This window comes from Maniola hyperantus, chromosome 9 (assembly GCF_902806685.2).
Source record: "Maniola hyperantus chromosome 9, iAphHyp1.2, whole genome shotgun sequence".
In the NCBI taxonomy this organism is placed as follows: Eukaryota; Metazoa; Arthropoda; class Insecta; order Lepidoptera; family Nymphalidae; genus Maniola; species Maniola hyperantus.
This window is the reverse complement of record NC_048544.1, coordinates 14,801,833-14,819,971: the sequence shown is the minus strand read 5'-3', so window position 1 is coordinate 14,819,971 and position 18,139 is coordinate 14,801,833. Positions and strand designations below refer to the sequence as shown.

At 39.1% G+C, this 18,139-nt stretch overlaps 1 protein-coding gene across 1 annotated transcript in view; it reads left to right on the top strand.

Moving 5' to 3' along the window:
* LOC117985426 (uncharacterized) overlaps positions 1 to 17,896 on the top strand; it is a 77,904-nt gene extending 60,008 nt beyond the window's left edge. The window contains exon 2 of the mRNA XM_034972141.2: positions 15,233 to 17,896. Within this exon, the coding sequence (XP_034828032.1) occupies positions 15,236 to 16,882 (1,647 nt within the window). The 5' untranslated portion in view covers positions 15,233 to 15,235 and the 3' untranslated portion in view covers positions 16,883 to 17,896. The remainder of the gene's footprint in view (positions 1 to 15,232) is intronic.
* The last annotated feature ends 243 nt before the right edge of the window (positions 17,897 to 18,139 follow it).

The following is an 18,139-nucleotide window of genomic DNA, read 5'->3' as shown; positions in this document are numbered from 1 at the left end:
GTATAAAATATTCATCTTTTTATCGCGCACCTAGTAGATAGGTATGTAGGTATGTACTATTGTAATCTTGCGCTAAGTTAGTTTGACGTGTAGGTAGGTATGTGTCATTTTAGAGCGAGTGCCCAAATATTTGCATAACATTGCATTATTATGCAAATTTGCAGCGAATAACAAGTGGGTTGCAGTTTTGGCAGGATTTTTAGGTCATCCATTCGTCAGCAGTGACTATTTTTAATAATGTAATCCGTGAGCATTTGTTTGTTTATCAAGCATGTTTTTTATATACTACTTAATGATAAATAATGATATGTTAAAAGTGGAGGAGACCACCGTGTTCCTGGGGATCACGTTAGATGCAAAGCTTCAATGGAACGCCCATATATCAACACTTGCTGGTAAACTCAGCTCTGCTGCTTATGCTGTTAGAAAGATTCGACAGGTAACTGACGTGGAAACTGCAAAAATTGTGTATTTTGCCTATTTCCTCAGTATTATGTCTTACGGAGTCTTGCTGTGGGGTAAAGCGGCAGATATTGGGAAAATATTCGTATTACAAAAAAGGGCAATACGTGCAATTTATAATTTAAAACCGCGCGATTCCCTACGAGATATATTTATGGAAATAGGTATTCTTACAGTAGCTTCCCAATATATTTACAATAATATAATTTTTGTACGACAAAACATTCACAGTTACGAAAAAAATCTGTGATCTCCATGATAGGCAAACTAGAAACAAAAATAAGCTAGCTACTCCTGCGCTCCGCCTCTGGAAGGTGCGAAAGTCATTTGTGGGAATGAGTGTAATATTTTATAATAAAATTCCACAAGCAATTTTAGACTTGCCTTTACACAAGTTTAAAAAATGTGTTAAAAGTATGCTCCTAAAAAAAGCATATTATACAGTCGCAGACTATGTAAACGATAAAAAAGCTTGGATTTGACTCGCTCCAGCAATGCACGGGGCTGCAATGGCTTGTATAGTACGGTATAATAACATTGTAAATTGAAAAATTAAAAAGAGCAACCGCCGAGTTTCTTGCTGGTTCTTCTCGGTAGGAACGGCATTCCGAACCAGTGGTAAGGTAAATTAAACCTGACTATTCATAAGCACTTTTAAAAAGTTAACATGAATAAAAAAAACATTCTATTCTATTCTATTCTATAATTATCGCGCGCATGCAGTTTCTCTTAAGAATAATAAGATATTTACCTATCACTATTTTGGGTAGTTCAGCAGGACCAATAAAAAGTCTTCAATGAATTAGTGATTTAATTAATTATATTCTATTACTTAGAATATAATTAACCTGCATGCCTGAGAGTTTTCCATAATGTTCTCAAAGGTGTGTGAAGGCTGTCAATCCGCACTTGGCCAGCGTGGTAGACTAGGTGTGACCTAAACCTTTCTCGCTCTGAGAGGAGACCCGTGCTCTGTAGTCGGCCGGCGATGGGTTGCTCATGATGATGATGATGATGATGATGATGATATACTATACCCATGTCAGTAGAATCAACAAGGACTCTAAAATAAAATGTCTGTAAAGGAAATGTTATGTAACCCAAGAAAGCCATGCTTATAATGGCGAGCTTGTTTGTAAGTTTACAATAATAATAAATCTTTTATGTGCAGCAATAAACTCGCCTTCCTGCCTTTAGCGTGCCTTGTCGGAAACCTGCCAACAAAACGACGAAGACCAAACCAGTAACGTGCGTCTTTTTGCTCATGTTACCCGTCTGACGTGTTTTCTGCTTACTGCCAAGGGGGAAGACAGCTCAAAGCTTCTATAGAATACTAGGTGGTGCCTGCGACTTCGTAAGCGTGGATTTAGATTTTCGAAAATCCCATGGGAACTCCTGGATTTTCCGGGATAGTCAAAGTCAAAGTCAAAATCAAATGATTTATTCAAAATAGGTAATAAATTACTCTTATTGATGGTCTGGTATGGTGTTAGATAAAAAGTAGTATATGCTACTCTCCAGTTCAACTATATCCATCCAAAAAATCAGGCCAATCCGTTGCTCCGTTGGAACGTGATTGAAGGACAAACCAACAAACAAACACACTTTCGCATTTATAATTGGGTATTGACACAGAGTATTGATGAGCCAATATGTCGCTCGGCTAATAAATAAATTTTACTTTTGATTTTATGTTGACATAAAATTAAAATTTATTTATTTCATCTAGTGTCTTGCTACGTTACGTTACGTCTACGACTGTGAGGCTGAGATCTATAGAGGGCACTTTGATAAAACGAGACAGATTTTTATGAGAGATATACGCCTATCTCGTTTTAACTCTGTCTTAAGTCTAAGCAAAGTCAGAGTGCGCTCTCTCTCATCTCTCATCTTACCCTCTACCACCAGATCTGAATACAGATTCTACTAAGAAGAGTCGGCAAGAGACTTGGCAGTAATTACTCTTTTCTTTTTAAATTTTCAATGTGATCCTCGTATAGACGATCAGACATTGACGTAGTTGGAAGTTGGCATGTCTGTAGATGTGTATATGTTAAGATTCTCAGAATAAGATGCGGGGCTGACAGAAAAACAAAATGCCGCGCCGCGCCGTATTCTAGTAAATGTGGTTTCAATTCACATCTCGAGGAAGCAGTTTTAATACAGTCATTCATAGCTTTAGCGCATTTACCTACATAAGGTTAATACTCGATATTATGCGGATTATTCTGTTATTTTTATGTTCTAGAATTCTCTAGTTCTCATCAATTTATGAATATATCCGGGGCATGCACCTCTATGCTCTAACTTTTCGGAGTTACCTATGTTACTTACTTTAACGGTGAAGAAAGTTATCGTGAGGAAACCTCCATACTTGAGAGTTCTCCATAATATTCTCAAAGATGTATGAAGGCTATCTTGGCCAGCGGCGTGTTGAACTGTTGTTGAGAGGAGACCCGAGCTCAGTAGTGAGTAGATAGGTTGATGATGATGACTAAGTTGTACATTGATATGGTAGTTAGTGAGTTTCTACCTTCCTTTTTAGGGTTCCGTAGTAAACAAGGAATCATTATCATCCAAATGGTAGTATAGGAACGTGAAAAAATTCACAGCATGAGTACCTATATATATTATAATCAATTTAAAAAGAAAACTATCATGGCTAAGTAGGGTTTTCACCACAGGTTAAGGAGTTATATCTGTTTTTCAGGGTAATTATTGTACGCAGATATTATGAGTTGCATATTAATGTATATTATAGTTTTATTGTATTTGTGATTGATCGTAATCCTATTCGTTACTAGTAGTAGTTTAGATTTATTGTTATACTAGCTGACCCAGCAAACTATTGACTACGGAACCCTACACTGCGCGTTGCCCGCCACGCACTTGGCCAGTTTTATACATAGGTATAGATATCGATTAGTCAATCGGCAAGTTGTTCTTTTCTTTGTGAGTAAAGATAAAAAATATAAAAGGTTACACAAGATGGCATGCAGCATGCGAACATGCGGTCGGGTGCAAGCCGCATGACAAGCGGCGTGCCCCCTCGTGCGTCGACCCCACCACTGTTGCATCCTACCGGATGATATTTTTATATACGTAACCACCTACCTACCTATAACATATATATATATATGTTTTTTTTTTTTTTTAAAAGTATATCAGCCATGTTCCATTCCCCTTTCCTCTCCGACTAAGCGTCAGGCTTGTGCTAGGAGTAGGTACGACAATAGTGCAACGGGCGGGGTTTTAACCGTCAACCGTTTCGGTTTTCAGTCTACTCCTTTACCAGTTGAGCTATTGAGGCTCTATATTAGGCACTATGGCAATGAATACGTTTTTCTTACACCATTTGGGTTTGGTTGGTTAGTTTTATCCGGTTTTACCTATCTGTAAAATGTAGCGAATACTAAAGATTTAAAAAAAATTTATATTTAAAAATTTATATTAAAAAAATCTTCTTTAGGCACACGCTTGTGGGAACTCTTTGATTTTCCGAGATAAAAAGTAGCCTATGTAACTCTCCATGGTCTTAAACTATACCCATGCATAAAATCACGTCGATCCATTGCTCCGTCGCAACGTGATTGAAGGACAAACCAACAAACAAACACACTTTCGCATTTATAATATGGGTAAAATATCAATAAGCCTGAAGAGAGCCAGGTCCGCCCGTGATTCGCTAACTCAGTGATATTGATAGCCACCGAGCTTATTTGACATTTATTTTTAGTCCATTGCGATTCTAGCACCTTGGGACCCCAAAGTCTATCAGTTTTTCAAACTATGTGCCCTGCCCATTGCCACTTCAGCTGCGCAACCCGTTGGCTATGTCGCTTATTCTGTTTCGATTCGATCACGTAGAGAAACTCCGCACATAGCTCTCTCCATCTCCCGCTGAGTGACTCTGAGCTTTCTTATGAGGCCCATAGTTAGCGTCCATGTCTCGGATCCATATTCCATATGCCATCACTGGCTACACGCACTGTTAGAGGACTTTGGGTGACTTTGGTCTTCAAGTACTGAGGAATTTCGGATGATAAGTCATCTCGAAGCTTCCTGAGCTCTCCATCGTCCGCCCATGAACCATGATATCATTTTGATCATTGTAAGTTCATGATTATGATTGTCTGAGCACACGTTAACCCCGACGTGGTTTGACGTCAGCGGAGATGCACGATCATCACGATTAGTGTGATCATCATTTCCTAATTACCATTTAAATTACCGATTCAAGGTTTTGGTTAGTTTTTATACTTACTACTAAAATGCAATGCCCATTGCCACTTCAGCTTCGCAACCCGTTGGGCTATGTAGGTTACTCTAGTTCTCCTACGGATCTCCTTCATTTCGTCTCGATCACATAGAGAAACTTCAAGCATAGCTCTCCATCTTCCGCCCATGATAATGATCATTTGATCATCATCATTTTGATCATTGTAAGTTCATGATCATGATTGTCTGTTTTCGGGGATAAAATGTAGCCTATGTCACTCTCCAGGTCTTTAACCATGCATAAAATTACGTCGATCCGTTGCTTCCTTGCGACGTGATTGAAGGACAAACCAACAAACCAATAAACCAACAAACAAACACACTTTCGCATTTATAATAAAGGTACTGATTTCGTTCCGTTTAGATCAAGTATTTTAGTACCTACCGTCACATACATATTATGTAGATAAAAGAAGTAAGGCACATACTTTTACAGTATATATATTTTAGCACCTACAGCATTTATAACAACATTAGCTGCTCTGTTGTTTCGAGGAAGCTGGTTTTTGCTCTATCGGTAATTATATGTACCTATAGCTATTTTTGTGTCCTTGAGGTTTAACTCTACAATTGAAATATTATTCATAAATTTGACGACCTCCCTGGCGCAGTGTGAGCGCTGTGGTCTTAATAGTGGGAGGTCCCGGGTTCGATTCCTGGCAGGGGTTTGGAATTTTATAATTTCAAAATTTCTGGTCTGGTCTGGTGGGAGGCTTCGGCCGTGGCTAGTTACCACCCTACCGGCAAAGCCGTGCCGCCAAGCGATTTAGCGTTCCGGTACGATGCCGTGTGGAAACCAAAGGGGTATGGGTTTAATAAAAAAACTGCCATACCCCTTCCAGGTTAGCCCGCTATCATCTTAGACTGCATCATCACTTACCACCAGGTGAGATTGCAGTCAAGGGCTAACTTGTATCTGAATAAAAAAAAAAAAAAAAATCATACCGTAGTTAGGTATATCTATCTACTAATATAATATAACGAAATAATACAAAAATGAAGCGCATCAGCATAGTACATGGTTGCATAAGATTCGAAAATTCAATACTTGGTCAGCTTCACCAGGTTTATTTGACTATTTTGTTTAATACTCACATAATATAAGCATAGACCACGCGCGCACACACACACACGCACACACACACACACACACACACACACACACACGCACACACACACACACAAATACACACATACATATATCTATCCATACACTTACTAACTCACACACGTTTGCTTGATATCGCTGATGATAATATTGTTAAGGAAGAGCGGTGTCTTCTGACACAGGAGTAGTTCGCCTACTCCTAAAAGAAGGCTCCAACCTCCTACAGCTACTGTAAACTCAAGTTATTTGAAATAAACAATGATATTAGAAGAAAATAGGTAGATACGTTATACGCGGACCGCAAGTGGCACGTTAAAACTAAGCTAATTAGCAAACCTGAGCTCAGTCGCCCGCTGTCGTCGCGCTATCGATGACGTCGTTGATAGTAATGTGTATTTTGTTTTCGTCTCCCAAAACAACCGAAAATGCCGTCGTGTGTGATGAGATTCTGCACAAACTACACAAGCAAGGTTTCCAAAAGTCAAGGAATCATATTTCATTCGTAAGTAAAACTATTTCTTTTATATAATTCGTATTTTTCACTTATTTAACAATAACAAACTCGTGCACGTTCGTGTAAAATGCAACTCATTGCAATTTGTACCTTATGTCACATGCCATAAGTACGTATCAAGTTATCGTTGTACGTATTTTAAAGTTTCCGATCAAAGAATATAAAATAAACAGATAGGTCTCTTCTGAGTATTGACAATTCAAATAGTGTGCATATTTCCTGTTTTAGGGAAGGATAAATTAACTATGGTCTAACATCTTTTTACGGTCCACTGCTGGGTCTCTTCATACAATGAGGGAATTTTGGCTATGGGTATGTAGATTGTGTAATAGTAAATATTTTCAAAAATAAAAAATATTTTCATTTCACATTTTATTCCTTTACCTACCTTCCCGCGGCTTCGTCCGCGTAAAATTTAGTAATTTTATTTCGACTTCTTTTCCATGTATGGGAGCCCCCTTTATTTAATTTAATTTAATTTTTATTATTTTTATTATAGCGGCAATAGAAATACATTCTGTGAAAATTTCAACTGTCTACCTATTACGGCTTACGAGATACAGCCCGCTGACAGATGGACGTACAGACAGCGGAGGCTTAGTAATAGGGTCCCGTTGGCACCCCTTGGGCACGGAACCCTAAAAACGAGCGGAACCGCGGGAAAAAGCTAGTTCGTAATATATTAAATACCACAGTATAAGGTTTTTATTTTACTATACAACTACAGTGTAGGCATAAATCGGCATTAGCCGAAAAGACTTTACTGTTTTTTTTTTCTTTGGAGTTTCTAGTTTACCGTCTCGTCCCGTCTCTTTTACGCTCGCATTATTAGGCATATATCCGTCCTTCTTCCACTCTTCTGTGCAGGACGAGGTAGTGCAAAATATAACCGTCTCTTTTTCGTGCGCGACTGAAGCTGAGGTTATTAGTTCACCGTCCTTTACTCTCTGTTGTGTGAGGTTAAAATACTATCTATGCGTTTATGTGTGTTGAGTCTTTCGGCGCTGACGCAGCGTGCCATTAATAAACATCGAATTTGATATAAGTAACCTATCTACCTCTTTTTCTTCTAATATCATTGGAAATAAACCATTAAACTATTAAGCTTTATCAGGTTTTACCTATCTGTAAAGTTTGGCGCATATGACTAAAAATTTTTTTAAATTTAAATTTTAAAAAAATCTCCTTTAGGCCACGCGTCACCAAGTCACACCTGATGGATGGTGTGGTGATGGTCCTAGGGTGAGATCTATAGAGCGCACTCTAGCTTAGCTTAGACTTAAGACAGAGTTAAAACGAGACAGAACTTTATCTCTCACATAAATCTATCTCGTTTTAACTCAAACTTAAGTCTGAGCAAAGTCAAAGTGCGCTCTACAAATTTCAGCCTTAGACTTAGACCATCTAAGATGGGACACGTTTACCTAGAAGATGCCTATTCACTCTTGTTTTAAAGATATCTGTAGAGATTACTTAAAACAACTAACAAAATATTATTATTTTGCTTCAGCCTCAAATATTACAACAAAGTTTCCGGAAAACAATTTTCCGGTTGACGTCGTCACTTATCTGATAACTCTCGTTTAGATTCAAGGAGCGTCCAATTTTCACGTAAATAAAACGATTCAATGTTACATTGTATAATAGACTAAGAGCCAGCGCGTGCCAGACCTTCGTTGTTTTATAAAAGCTGAAAGTTTATCTCCCCCAACACAGGGAGGAACGATCAGCGACTATGAAGTTTGGATCATGGTGCTTTTAGGAGATAACAGGTAGTAAAGGTGTAAAAATGATTTTAATTATTAAAAATATTTAACTGTTTCTAATATCTACTATTTTCTTCGGAATAGTATTAGAAATCACGTCATGCATTGCCTGATACCTAGTATGGTGGCAACCCCCTGGCAGACTCCCTTAAAGTTTGATAAATTATTATTGAAGTTTATTAAGGTGATCGTTTCTCCGTGTGTGGGGGGGCATCCATAAATTACGTGACGTGTTTTTTTTTTAATTTTCTGTCCCTCCCCCCCCCCCCCCCCTGATGAGATGTCGTGAGTTTTTATTAGACCCCCACCTCCATCCCCCAATCTCACGTGAGATTTTTCAAAATGGGTTTCTTACGTAAACGCGTTGGATTGTTATTATAAAAAGAAAAAAAAATTGCTTGGTGCTTTCATTTACGACTAGTTAAGACTAGTAATCAATATTGCTGAGAGTTATAAGTGTAATAAAAATTTAACAATAGAATACTTAAATCGTATTACGATCACGCTTAAGATTAAATCTTAAGCATGTACAATCTGGATTAAAAGGACCAAAATAGTATAATTATTTTTGTTTCAATCAGAAAAAAAATTGCGTGATATTTGCCGAGACCCCCCCTCTCTGCAACGTAAGATTATATGAGATTTGACTCAACCCCCTCCCCCCCTTAAACATCTCACGTAATTTATGGACGCCCCCTGTTGAGTTGGTACAATACGAAGGTCTGGCACGCGCTGGCTCTCTCTCTTTATAACATTGTGTATGGTTTATCTGTATTGACGTCCTGTCTAGCACAGCAGTTAATATGTCGCCTTGCAAATCAAAGATATTGAAAAATTTTCCGTTTGGTGAAGGTGAAAGGAACGCCTTTACCTTCCTTCGAATGCAAAGAGTTTCAAAGTTGTATCCTTTCTTCCAACTTGGCTGAGCAGCGTTCGGGAAGCTTCGAAATGTCTTCTCGTCTAAAATTCCTTGCTTGAAATCCAAAGTCTTCTGACAGTGCGTGTAGCCAGTGATGGCATATGGCATATGGATCCGAGACAATATGGTCGCTAACTATGGGCCACATGAGAAAGCCCAGAGTCACTCAGCGGGCGATGGAGAGAGCTATGCTTGGAGTTTCTCTACGTGATCAAATCAGAAATGAGGAGATCCATAAGACAAACAGAGTAACCGATATAGCTCAACGGGTTCTGCAACTGAAGTGGCAATGGTCAGGGCATATACCTAGTTCGTTGTTGTTTCGGATTGACTATGCTGCGTAGGCCCTACTGGCCGCTACAGCGTCACCGGGGGGGTTGGCGAGTGCGAAGCTCCGCCTGGGGGTGAGCCCTAGGGCTCGAAGAAATAATTCGAGAGGTCGGGGGGCAACGTCGTAAGGGCCTCCTGTGAGGCTTAGGATGACGTTGGGATGGGTGGAGCAGTCGAAAAACCGATAAATGTTGGGGGTCCCAACTCAAGGCGCTTGAATGGCGACCTCACGCCGGAAATTGCATATTGATCCCACTTGATGGACAGGCGACATCATACGAGTCGCAGGGAGCCGCTGGATGGCGGCGGCGGCGCAAGACCGCGGCATTTGGAAGTCTCAAGAGACCTACTTACGTCCAACAGTGGAAGTCTATCGGTTGTCGATGTTCCTTCCTTGCAATAAGAGCCATTTTGAGTTACCTTCCATGTAATCCGAAGAGATGGAAAGTATCTGTGTTTCAGTAAATCACTTGGATTAAAAGGAAAAGTGAAATATTTCTCATAGAATTTGATTGCTGTCTACATATTAATACTGCAGTCACACCAACATTCTAAACAACCTGCAACATCCTACAAAAAACATAAAATTATCATGCAACTGTAACCTCTAAACTTTAAGACACATGACACAAATTAGCATGCGCTATTTAGCATTTTTGATTAATGCGTGCGCACGACACAACCTGCAACACTGTAATAAAAACGCAAAATTGGCATGCAATTTTATTCATTAACCTCTTATACATAAGAGGTAAATTGGCATGCATTATTTAGCTTGATGTGTTTACTACGTAGGTCGTCGACCGTGACCGTTCCATATGAGCTATTCGGCAAAAGGCCACCTTGCATCTTTTAATAACTTCTATCATTTTATATATGGAAGACTACATAGTAGGTTTTACTTTAAATAAAAATTAAGTATATTTTGTATTATTTAATAGCTGCACTCAATAATAATATAATTTAAATATTTAGCACGTATTTTAAATTAAGTAAGTACTTAATTATAACTTTATAACTCAGAGGACACTCGTGATCGAGTAGGTACCTAGTGAGTCGAGGCCACGATGGTCGGGGGAAATATTTGATCATGATGTCTTGTCTTTGGAAGCAGCATTCGGATTGTCTAGACCCATAGAATTTAATGCTCTTCTATATTTTGCACATTCATCATCATTATCATTATCAACTCATAGCCGGCTCACTACAGAGCACGGGTCTCTTCTCAGTAGAGACTCAGGCATGTAGGTTTCCTCGTGATGTTTTCCTTCATCGATAAAGCAAGTGATAAATTCAATTGCTCAAAACGCACCTAACTCCGAAAAGTTAGAAGCATGCCCGGGATCGAACCCCTGACGTTCCGAATAGAAGGCTAACGTTTTAACCACTAGGCTATCACCGCTCGTTTACTTTTACAGGTAAATTACATGATCGAAATAACCCGTTCTCCGTAAAGTCTAAACACCGAAACACACACTAATAAGTGAACCATTCACAATTAGTCACGAAATACGAAATAGGTACCTACTTTCCTCGAAATGCAGTCATTATCGAATTACTGAGAATTTGAACTGCGTAATCAAAATAATTCAAATGGTTATGGTCATTATTTACACCGGACGACCTCTCTGAAGTCTGATATTAACAATAGTCTATCTTTGGAAGCAGTGGTGGGATTTTATGGGTACCTACCATTTAAGATGATTAGGTTCAATTCCAGCTTTGGACAGTTATGATACTTTATCTAAATATATAAAAGGAAAAGGTGACTGACTGACTGATCTATCAACGCACAGCTCAAACTACTGACAGATTGATCGGGCTGAAATTTGGCATGTAGATAGCTATTATGACGCAGGCATCCGCTAAGAAAGGATTTTTGAAAATTCAACCCTTGAGGGGATAATATAGGGGTTTGGGAGCATAGGCTAGTTAATAATACCTACCTATCTTTGGAAGCAGTGGTGGGATTTTTATAGGTACCATTTAAGATGTTTAAGTTCAATTCCAGCTTTGGACAGTTATGATACTTTATTGGGTATATTTTTTTAATAGTGATTTTTCTGTATAAATATTTAGTCTATTTCACTTTCGTTTTTAATTGTGCCCATGCAAAAAATCACCTGTTGCTCGCATTTTCTGTGGGTAGGTACAGTAACAGGTAATGATTGGTGAAGGAAACTTTCGTGAGATACCTGCATACCTGAGAGTTCTCCATAATGTTCTCAAAGGTGTGTGAAGTCTGCCAATTCACTAAACCCTTCTCATTCTGAGAGGAGACCCGTGATTAGCAGTTTATTCTGAGAGCAGTCAAGACTTCAGGAGACTCCGCACCGCACCGCACGCCACCGCAATCAATTCCACCCTCACCACCTGGGTGTCTGGTGCACTTCGACCGTCCCCTGTGCCAGATCCTTCTTTCCACGCACGTGCAAACTGTGGAACCAACTCCCATCGGCGGTGTTCCCATTAGATTACAACATGGGGTTATTCAAGGGGCGGACCAACAAATTCCTAAAAGGCTAGCAACGCATCGGTTCCTCTGGTGCTGCAAATGTTCATGGGCGGCGGTAATCACTTAACATCAGGTGACGCGCCTGTTCGTTTGCTCGCTATCTCTTTTAAAACAAAGACTCGTGATCAGTAGGGCGCAACGATGGGTTGATCATGATGAATTATGGTCCTTGGAAACAGCAGTCGGATTTTTATGGCTAGCAAGTTAAGTTAAGGAAACCTCCGTCTAGACTCTAGAGTATATTATATAGCCTAGAGTCGAATACTCTGTAGCCATGGACTTATTGCCCCCCTTCTATATTTTGCAGATTGCTATTCTTGAACTGTTGCGCATAAAAACAATTTACTATTATTTAAAATCAAATTGCTTTATAAATATTGATTTGATTGACGAAAAAATAGAGCAAGTTGCTTTATTATTTATTTCATTACGCCATTATGTTAATTTATTGTTATTCAATCGGCATTTTTTACACCGTTTGAGGCCTTGTCTTTCGCAAGTGGGCCGGAGTGCAGAGGGCGGCGTAAGCGCAGTTTAGCGAATATACAGTCGGGAAACTTTCATTTCTATGACGATATACAGCAGCAGCGATAGCCTAGTGGTTAGGACGTCCGCCTTCTAATCGGAGGTCGGGGGTTCGATCTGGGACGAACCTCTAACTTTTCGGAATTATGTGCGTTTTAATTAATTAAATATCACTTGCTTTAACGGTGAAGGAAAACGTCGTGAGAAAACCTGCATGCCTGAGAGTTCTCCATAATGTTCTCAAAGGTGTGTGAAGTCTACCAATCCGCACATGGCCAGCGTGGTAGACTATGGCCAGAATCCTTCTCACTCTGAGAGGAGACCCGCGCTCTGTAGTGAGCCGGTGATGGGTTGATCATGATGATGATGATGATACAGGACTGTAAGCAGCTGAACGCGGAAATGAACTCGTGAAAAACTTCTGTGTGCTTGAAAGACCGTTTGTCAAGTTGTGGAGACAACGAAAGAATCTATGGCATTAACTATTTGGTTCGGGTACTACATATCTCATTAATCAATGAAAATAAATTCAACAAAATATTAAAAAACTTTTTATTAGAAAAGGGCTACTATGCCGTAAATGATTTCCTAAACGACGAACATAAAAATAAATAATAATATCGGTCTCCCTACTAAGGTCTAAGGACCAAATTGCGACACCCAAACTGAGTATCCATAATACTTTGTACATACTTAATATGATGGAAATGCAATAAATGAAAATTGAAATTGAAATTGAAATCATAGGATTTATGAAACACTCTGTATATTATAATGTTTAGGGTTCTGTACCTCAAAAGGAAAAAGGAACCCTTATAGGATAACTTTGTTGTCTGTCTGTCCGTCAGTCGTGTCTGTCTAGAAAACGTATACGTAGGTATACCCTGAAAACATTGGGTACATTCCTTTTTTCCGGCATCGTATGCTTTACACTCACCTCTCTTGCGACGGTATGCGAACTGCCATTAAAAGAAATAGCATTAAAAACAATCGTTCAAGTGCGAATCGAACTCGCACACGAATGGTTCCGTACCATCGTACAAGAAATAACACTTATTTTTTTTAAATATTTGTTGTTATAGCGGCAATGAAAATTTCAAGTCTCTACCTATTCTGTGCTGTTACGGTTCACCAGATACAGCCCGCTGACGGACGGACGGACGGACGGACAGCGGAGTCTTATTAATAGGGTGATCTCTTTGGGTACGGAATCCTAAAACATTTATATTCAATGTTCAAGCGTTTTGAAGATTATTATTTTAATTCAGTATTTCCCGGCGATGGATGATGCGATGATTTCCCGTCAAATATTCAATTATATTATTATATTATTATTATAAAAATTATAACACAACCTAAAGGTGTGATGAATAATATAAAAAGGCTAATTAAGTGCGTATCAGAACAAGGATAATGTAAGGTTCCGTAGCCATGCTATGTCTATCCTCGCAAAGAAGTTAGTCTAGCGCTCTCTCTGTCAGTGTCAGACTCAGTTTTCATGTTCAGCAGTTTTTGTTTTAAATTTATATGCCTTTGTTTAACAGCGGTAACAGCAAACAGGACATAGACACTGCAGCTTATATAGTTTATTTTTAAAATGGCTGTGAGATAGTTGACAGACAAAGAAACGGACTGGACTTAACTATAAGGATTCCTTGTTTTAATAAAGAACCCTAAAAATGTAGATTTTTCAGCGGATTATAACCAAACAAATAAGAAAATAACAAAAAGTTAGGTTTAATCTTGGCTTAATAATTACGGATCTTTGCCTGTTCTTAAATGAAAAAAAAAACAACATGATAATAATATGATCTGTGGATGAATGCAAAAATGACAGATGCCGCCAATTTTTATAGTCAAGCAATGATGTAAATTAATTTTTAATATTTAATTTATTAAATTATTTTTAGATTTTAGCTAGGCAATTTAAGATTTGAATGATTCTAATCATAACGTCATAACCATTTAGAATTATCTTAAGAAAATTACTTAAATGTTGGAATCAGATATGCGAACCGAAGATATAATAATGTGTGGACCAGCCAGACTGAGGAGTTAACCTCGAATTAACCATGAATACATCGATGCATGAACCATATTTTGAAATTTCGTTGTGGCGTTGTTTTGCTATGTCAGTCAACGTCTTCCTTGCCATGATGTGAGTTGATTACTGATTGTTAGTAGATAGTAGGAGGTACAGGTTTTATTACCTCGTTGGTCTTTTTAGGGTTCCGTACCTCAAAAGGAAAAAGGAACCCTTATAGAATCACTTCGTAGTATGTCTGTCTGTCTGTCTGCCCGTCTGTCGTGTCTGTCAAGAAAACTTACAGAGTATTTCCCGTTGACCTAGAATCATGAAATTTTGCAGATAGGTAGGTCCTATAGCACAAGTAAAGGAAAAAATCCGAAAACCGTGAATTTGTGGTTACATCACCAAAAAAAAATTAAAATGTTTTCATGGACTAATTAGTATTTTCAACTTTCAAAGTAAGATTACTCTACCAAGTGGGGTATCATAATATGAAAGGGCATTCTAAAACAGATATTTTTTTGCATAATAGTTTTTGATTATTATTTACTTTTAGGCATGGAATAGGGAGTTGTAGAAAAGTTGCAAGGTTTTGGCCTAGTCGTGGAACAGCTCACCACGTATCATAGCTTCACTAAACTCTCGGATTTGGAGTCAAATCGCGGGAGGCATCCGGGACATGCTCTGGGCGCATAAAGCCCGTACTGTACCAGTCTTAGGGAGCTAATTTAGATTAGAGTAATAAAAGAGCTATTTTATTAACAATGTTTTGTTTCTTTATTTTAGGCCATGCGTGGGTGGTGCGCGCGATGGAGCGGTTCGGGGCGCGCGCGTCTTCGCTGGCTGGCGGCGCTGGTCTGCTGGGGCGCCCTCGTCGCTCTGGCCCTGCCTCGCCTGCAGCCCACCCCCCCGCGCACGCGCCCCGCACCCCCGGCCCGCCTGCTCCTCCAATCAGAAGCCGCCTCCACCCCTGCCCCCTTCCCCTCAACCCAAACCCCCCCAAAACCCGCGACAGACACACGCGTCCTGACCGAAGACGAGCTCCGAGCAGACGCTGAACGTAGACTCCCTTCCCTTCCCCTCGCATACTGGCACAAACATAAAAACGACAAGAACAAATTCTACAAGAAGAAAGATTGCGCTCCTTTCCCATCCATATACGACATCGAATTCCACAACACCTACTGGCAAAGTTTGCGAGCAAAAACTGATGTTTTCCACTTCTATGGAGCATACCTCGACGCTCGAAATACGTCTCGAATCGGACCAGCAGTACGAATACTAGCAGTACACGATCGTATCAAGCCAACTATCACAACCCACTGTCAATTATGGTTCGAAGAACGCGAGGCACCAGTTGTAGTAAGAAATCTCGAATACAAATACGTGTGGAACAGCAAATGGGGTAACTACAGAGATGGAGTGCTCCAGCCTTACCTGATGGCATGCGTCCTACCCGCTGAAGTACGCCATTTAGTTCCCGCGTCAGTATCCATCGTTACAGACCCTTGTGACCGAGCTACAAATAATTTAAGAGTGCATTACGATCGACCCAAACCACCAGCAGTTCAAAAAGAATTTGCTGTTTGCGTAAAAGGGTTGGATTTCCTCCACGAGGATCTATCAGTCAGACTTGTCGAGTGGATCGAAATAATTCGCCTCCTGGGCGCTGACAAAATCTTCTTCTACGAGCTCCAAATACACCCGAACATTACAAAAGTCCTGAACTATTACAATGAACTTGGAGTAACTGAATTGACTCCCATAACTTTACCTGGAGGACAGCCAAATTTACCAGGTCTCCAACACATGTATTTGAAGAAGAAAACGACACATAAACGACAGATGGAATTGATTCCTTACAACGATTGCTTGTACCGACACATGTATCAATACAAGTGGTTGGCACTTCTTGATATAGATGAAGTCATCGTCCCATTGGAAGACAACGATTGGAGTTCTTTAATGAAGCGAATTCTACCACTTTCTACTCCTGCATCCGGGAAGCCACCACGCTCATCTTACCACGCTTCAAACCTATATTACCTGGATTCGTTGCAGCATGAGCATACTTGGGAAGAAGGCATACCACGATATCTTCACATGTTACAGCACGTTTATAGGACGCGGAATTTCACGAAGCCAGGACAGTATGTAAAGGCTTTCCACGAAACGGAAAGGGTGTTAGCTCTTCATAATCATTTCCCGCTGGCTTGTCTAGGAGGAGCGTGTTCGTCGTACGCGATCGAGACGAAGCATGCTCGCTTGCAGCATTATCGTGCAGACTGCGTGACAGCGCTGAGCAAGACCTGCGCAGAGCTTCGTCAGCAACCCGTGCGTGACACAGCGATATGGCGTTGGCGAGCCCCTCTCATACAAGCAGCGGACACAGCGCTCACATCGCTTGGTTTTCTTCCCCCCCAACCGCATCGGTGACCAAAATTGCGCGCGTCCGTTGCGTATACGCTTAGTTCTTTAAACCTATTAAATTCTAGTATTATACGTATTTTTATAGTTGCCTCGAGTTTTTATTTTAAAGGCGTAGTGAATTTAGGTCGTGGACTCGAAAATATATTGATGGAACTTCTTTGTTATACAACACGAAATTAGTTTATAGCTTGATCGCATATTTCAGCAAAAATAATAATGTATTGTACTACTTACCTACTGACGAAGTCATTCGAGTTTTCGGTACCGAAAAATGCCTTGTAAATGTGCGTTCAACATTATATCTATAGAAATCTTATAAGGAGTACCTAGTTTATCAAAACCAATACTTTTTATTTTCTGACAAAATCCAGTAATATTTTTCTACTACAAAAAATATTTTTCTACTATAAAAATCTGATTCGAACCATGAGTTCCATTAAAAAAAATGTATTTTTTAAAATAATCATTAAAGTAGGTATTGGTTTTCGATTCGAACTCTTAAAAATATACCTAATAAATAAAACCATCTTGCTCAAAAAAATAATTATATTAACGATTTTTCGTCTCGATTTTATTTAAGTTTCGACTCAATCAGGGTTTACAAATTCTAGTATTTATCTAGTAAATTAATGAATACTGTTTTATTAAGTAATTGTCAAGTACTCTCAATAATTATTTATTTTTAAATTGATCATCACTGGCAATGTCACCTGATGGTATATGATGATGCAGTCTAGATGGAATGGGCTAACCTGGAAGAGGTATGGTATTTATAAAATCCACTATACCTCTTCTTGGTTTCTTCATCGTACCGGTACGCTAAATCGCTTGCTGGTATATCCTAATTCCTAGTTATATTAGGTAAAGTCTTTGTATAGACGAATAATTGTAATTATCAACTAAAGTATATCGATGGATCGTAAAAAATTATGATAGAAAAGACTATTTGCATTTCATATACAAACTTTTTATGTAAATAACAAGTGTTGTTTGAACAAATAAATTTGTAAATATAAGTGATATGATAGTTTTTATTTATTTACCTGTGTTTTACCAACGCTCCCCTGAATGGTGATTCATTATCAAGCTCATTTTGATATTTCTTTTTAATCCATTGAAGGATATCTATGAAAATTTATTTTTATATCGCTCAGTGAAGCAGCAATGTATAAGCAACCAATGTCAAATTAGTTTGATAGCTTTCATTTAGGTATTGATGTTCCCTGAGTTAGTGAACCACCTGAGGATATAGTGGTAAATGGG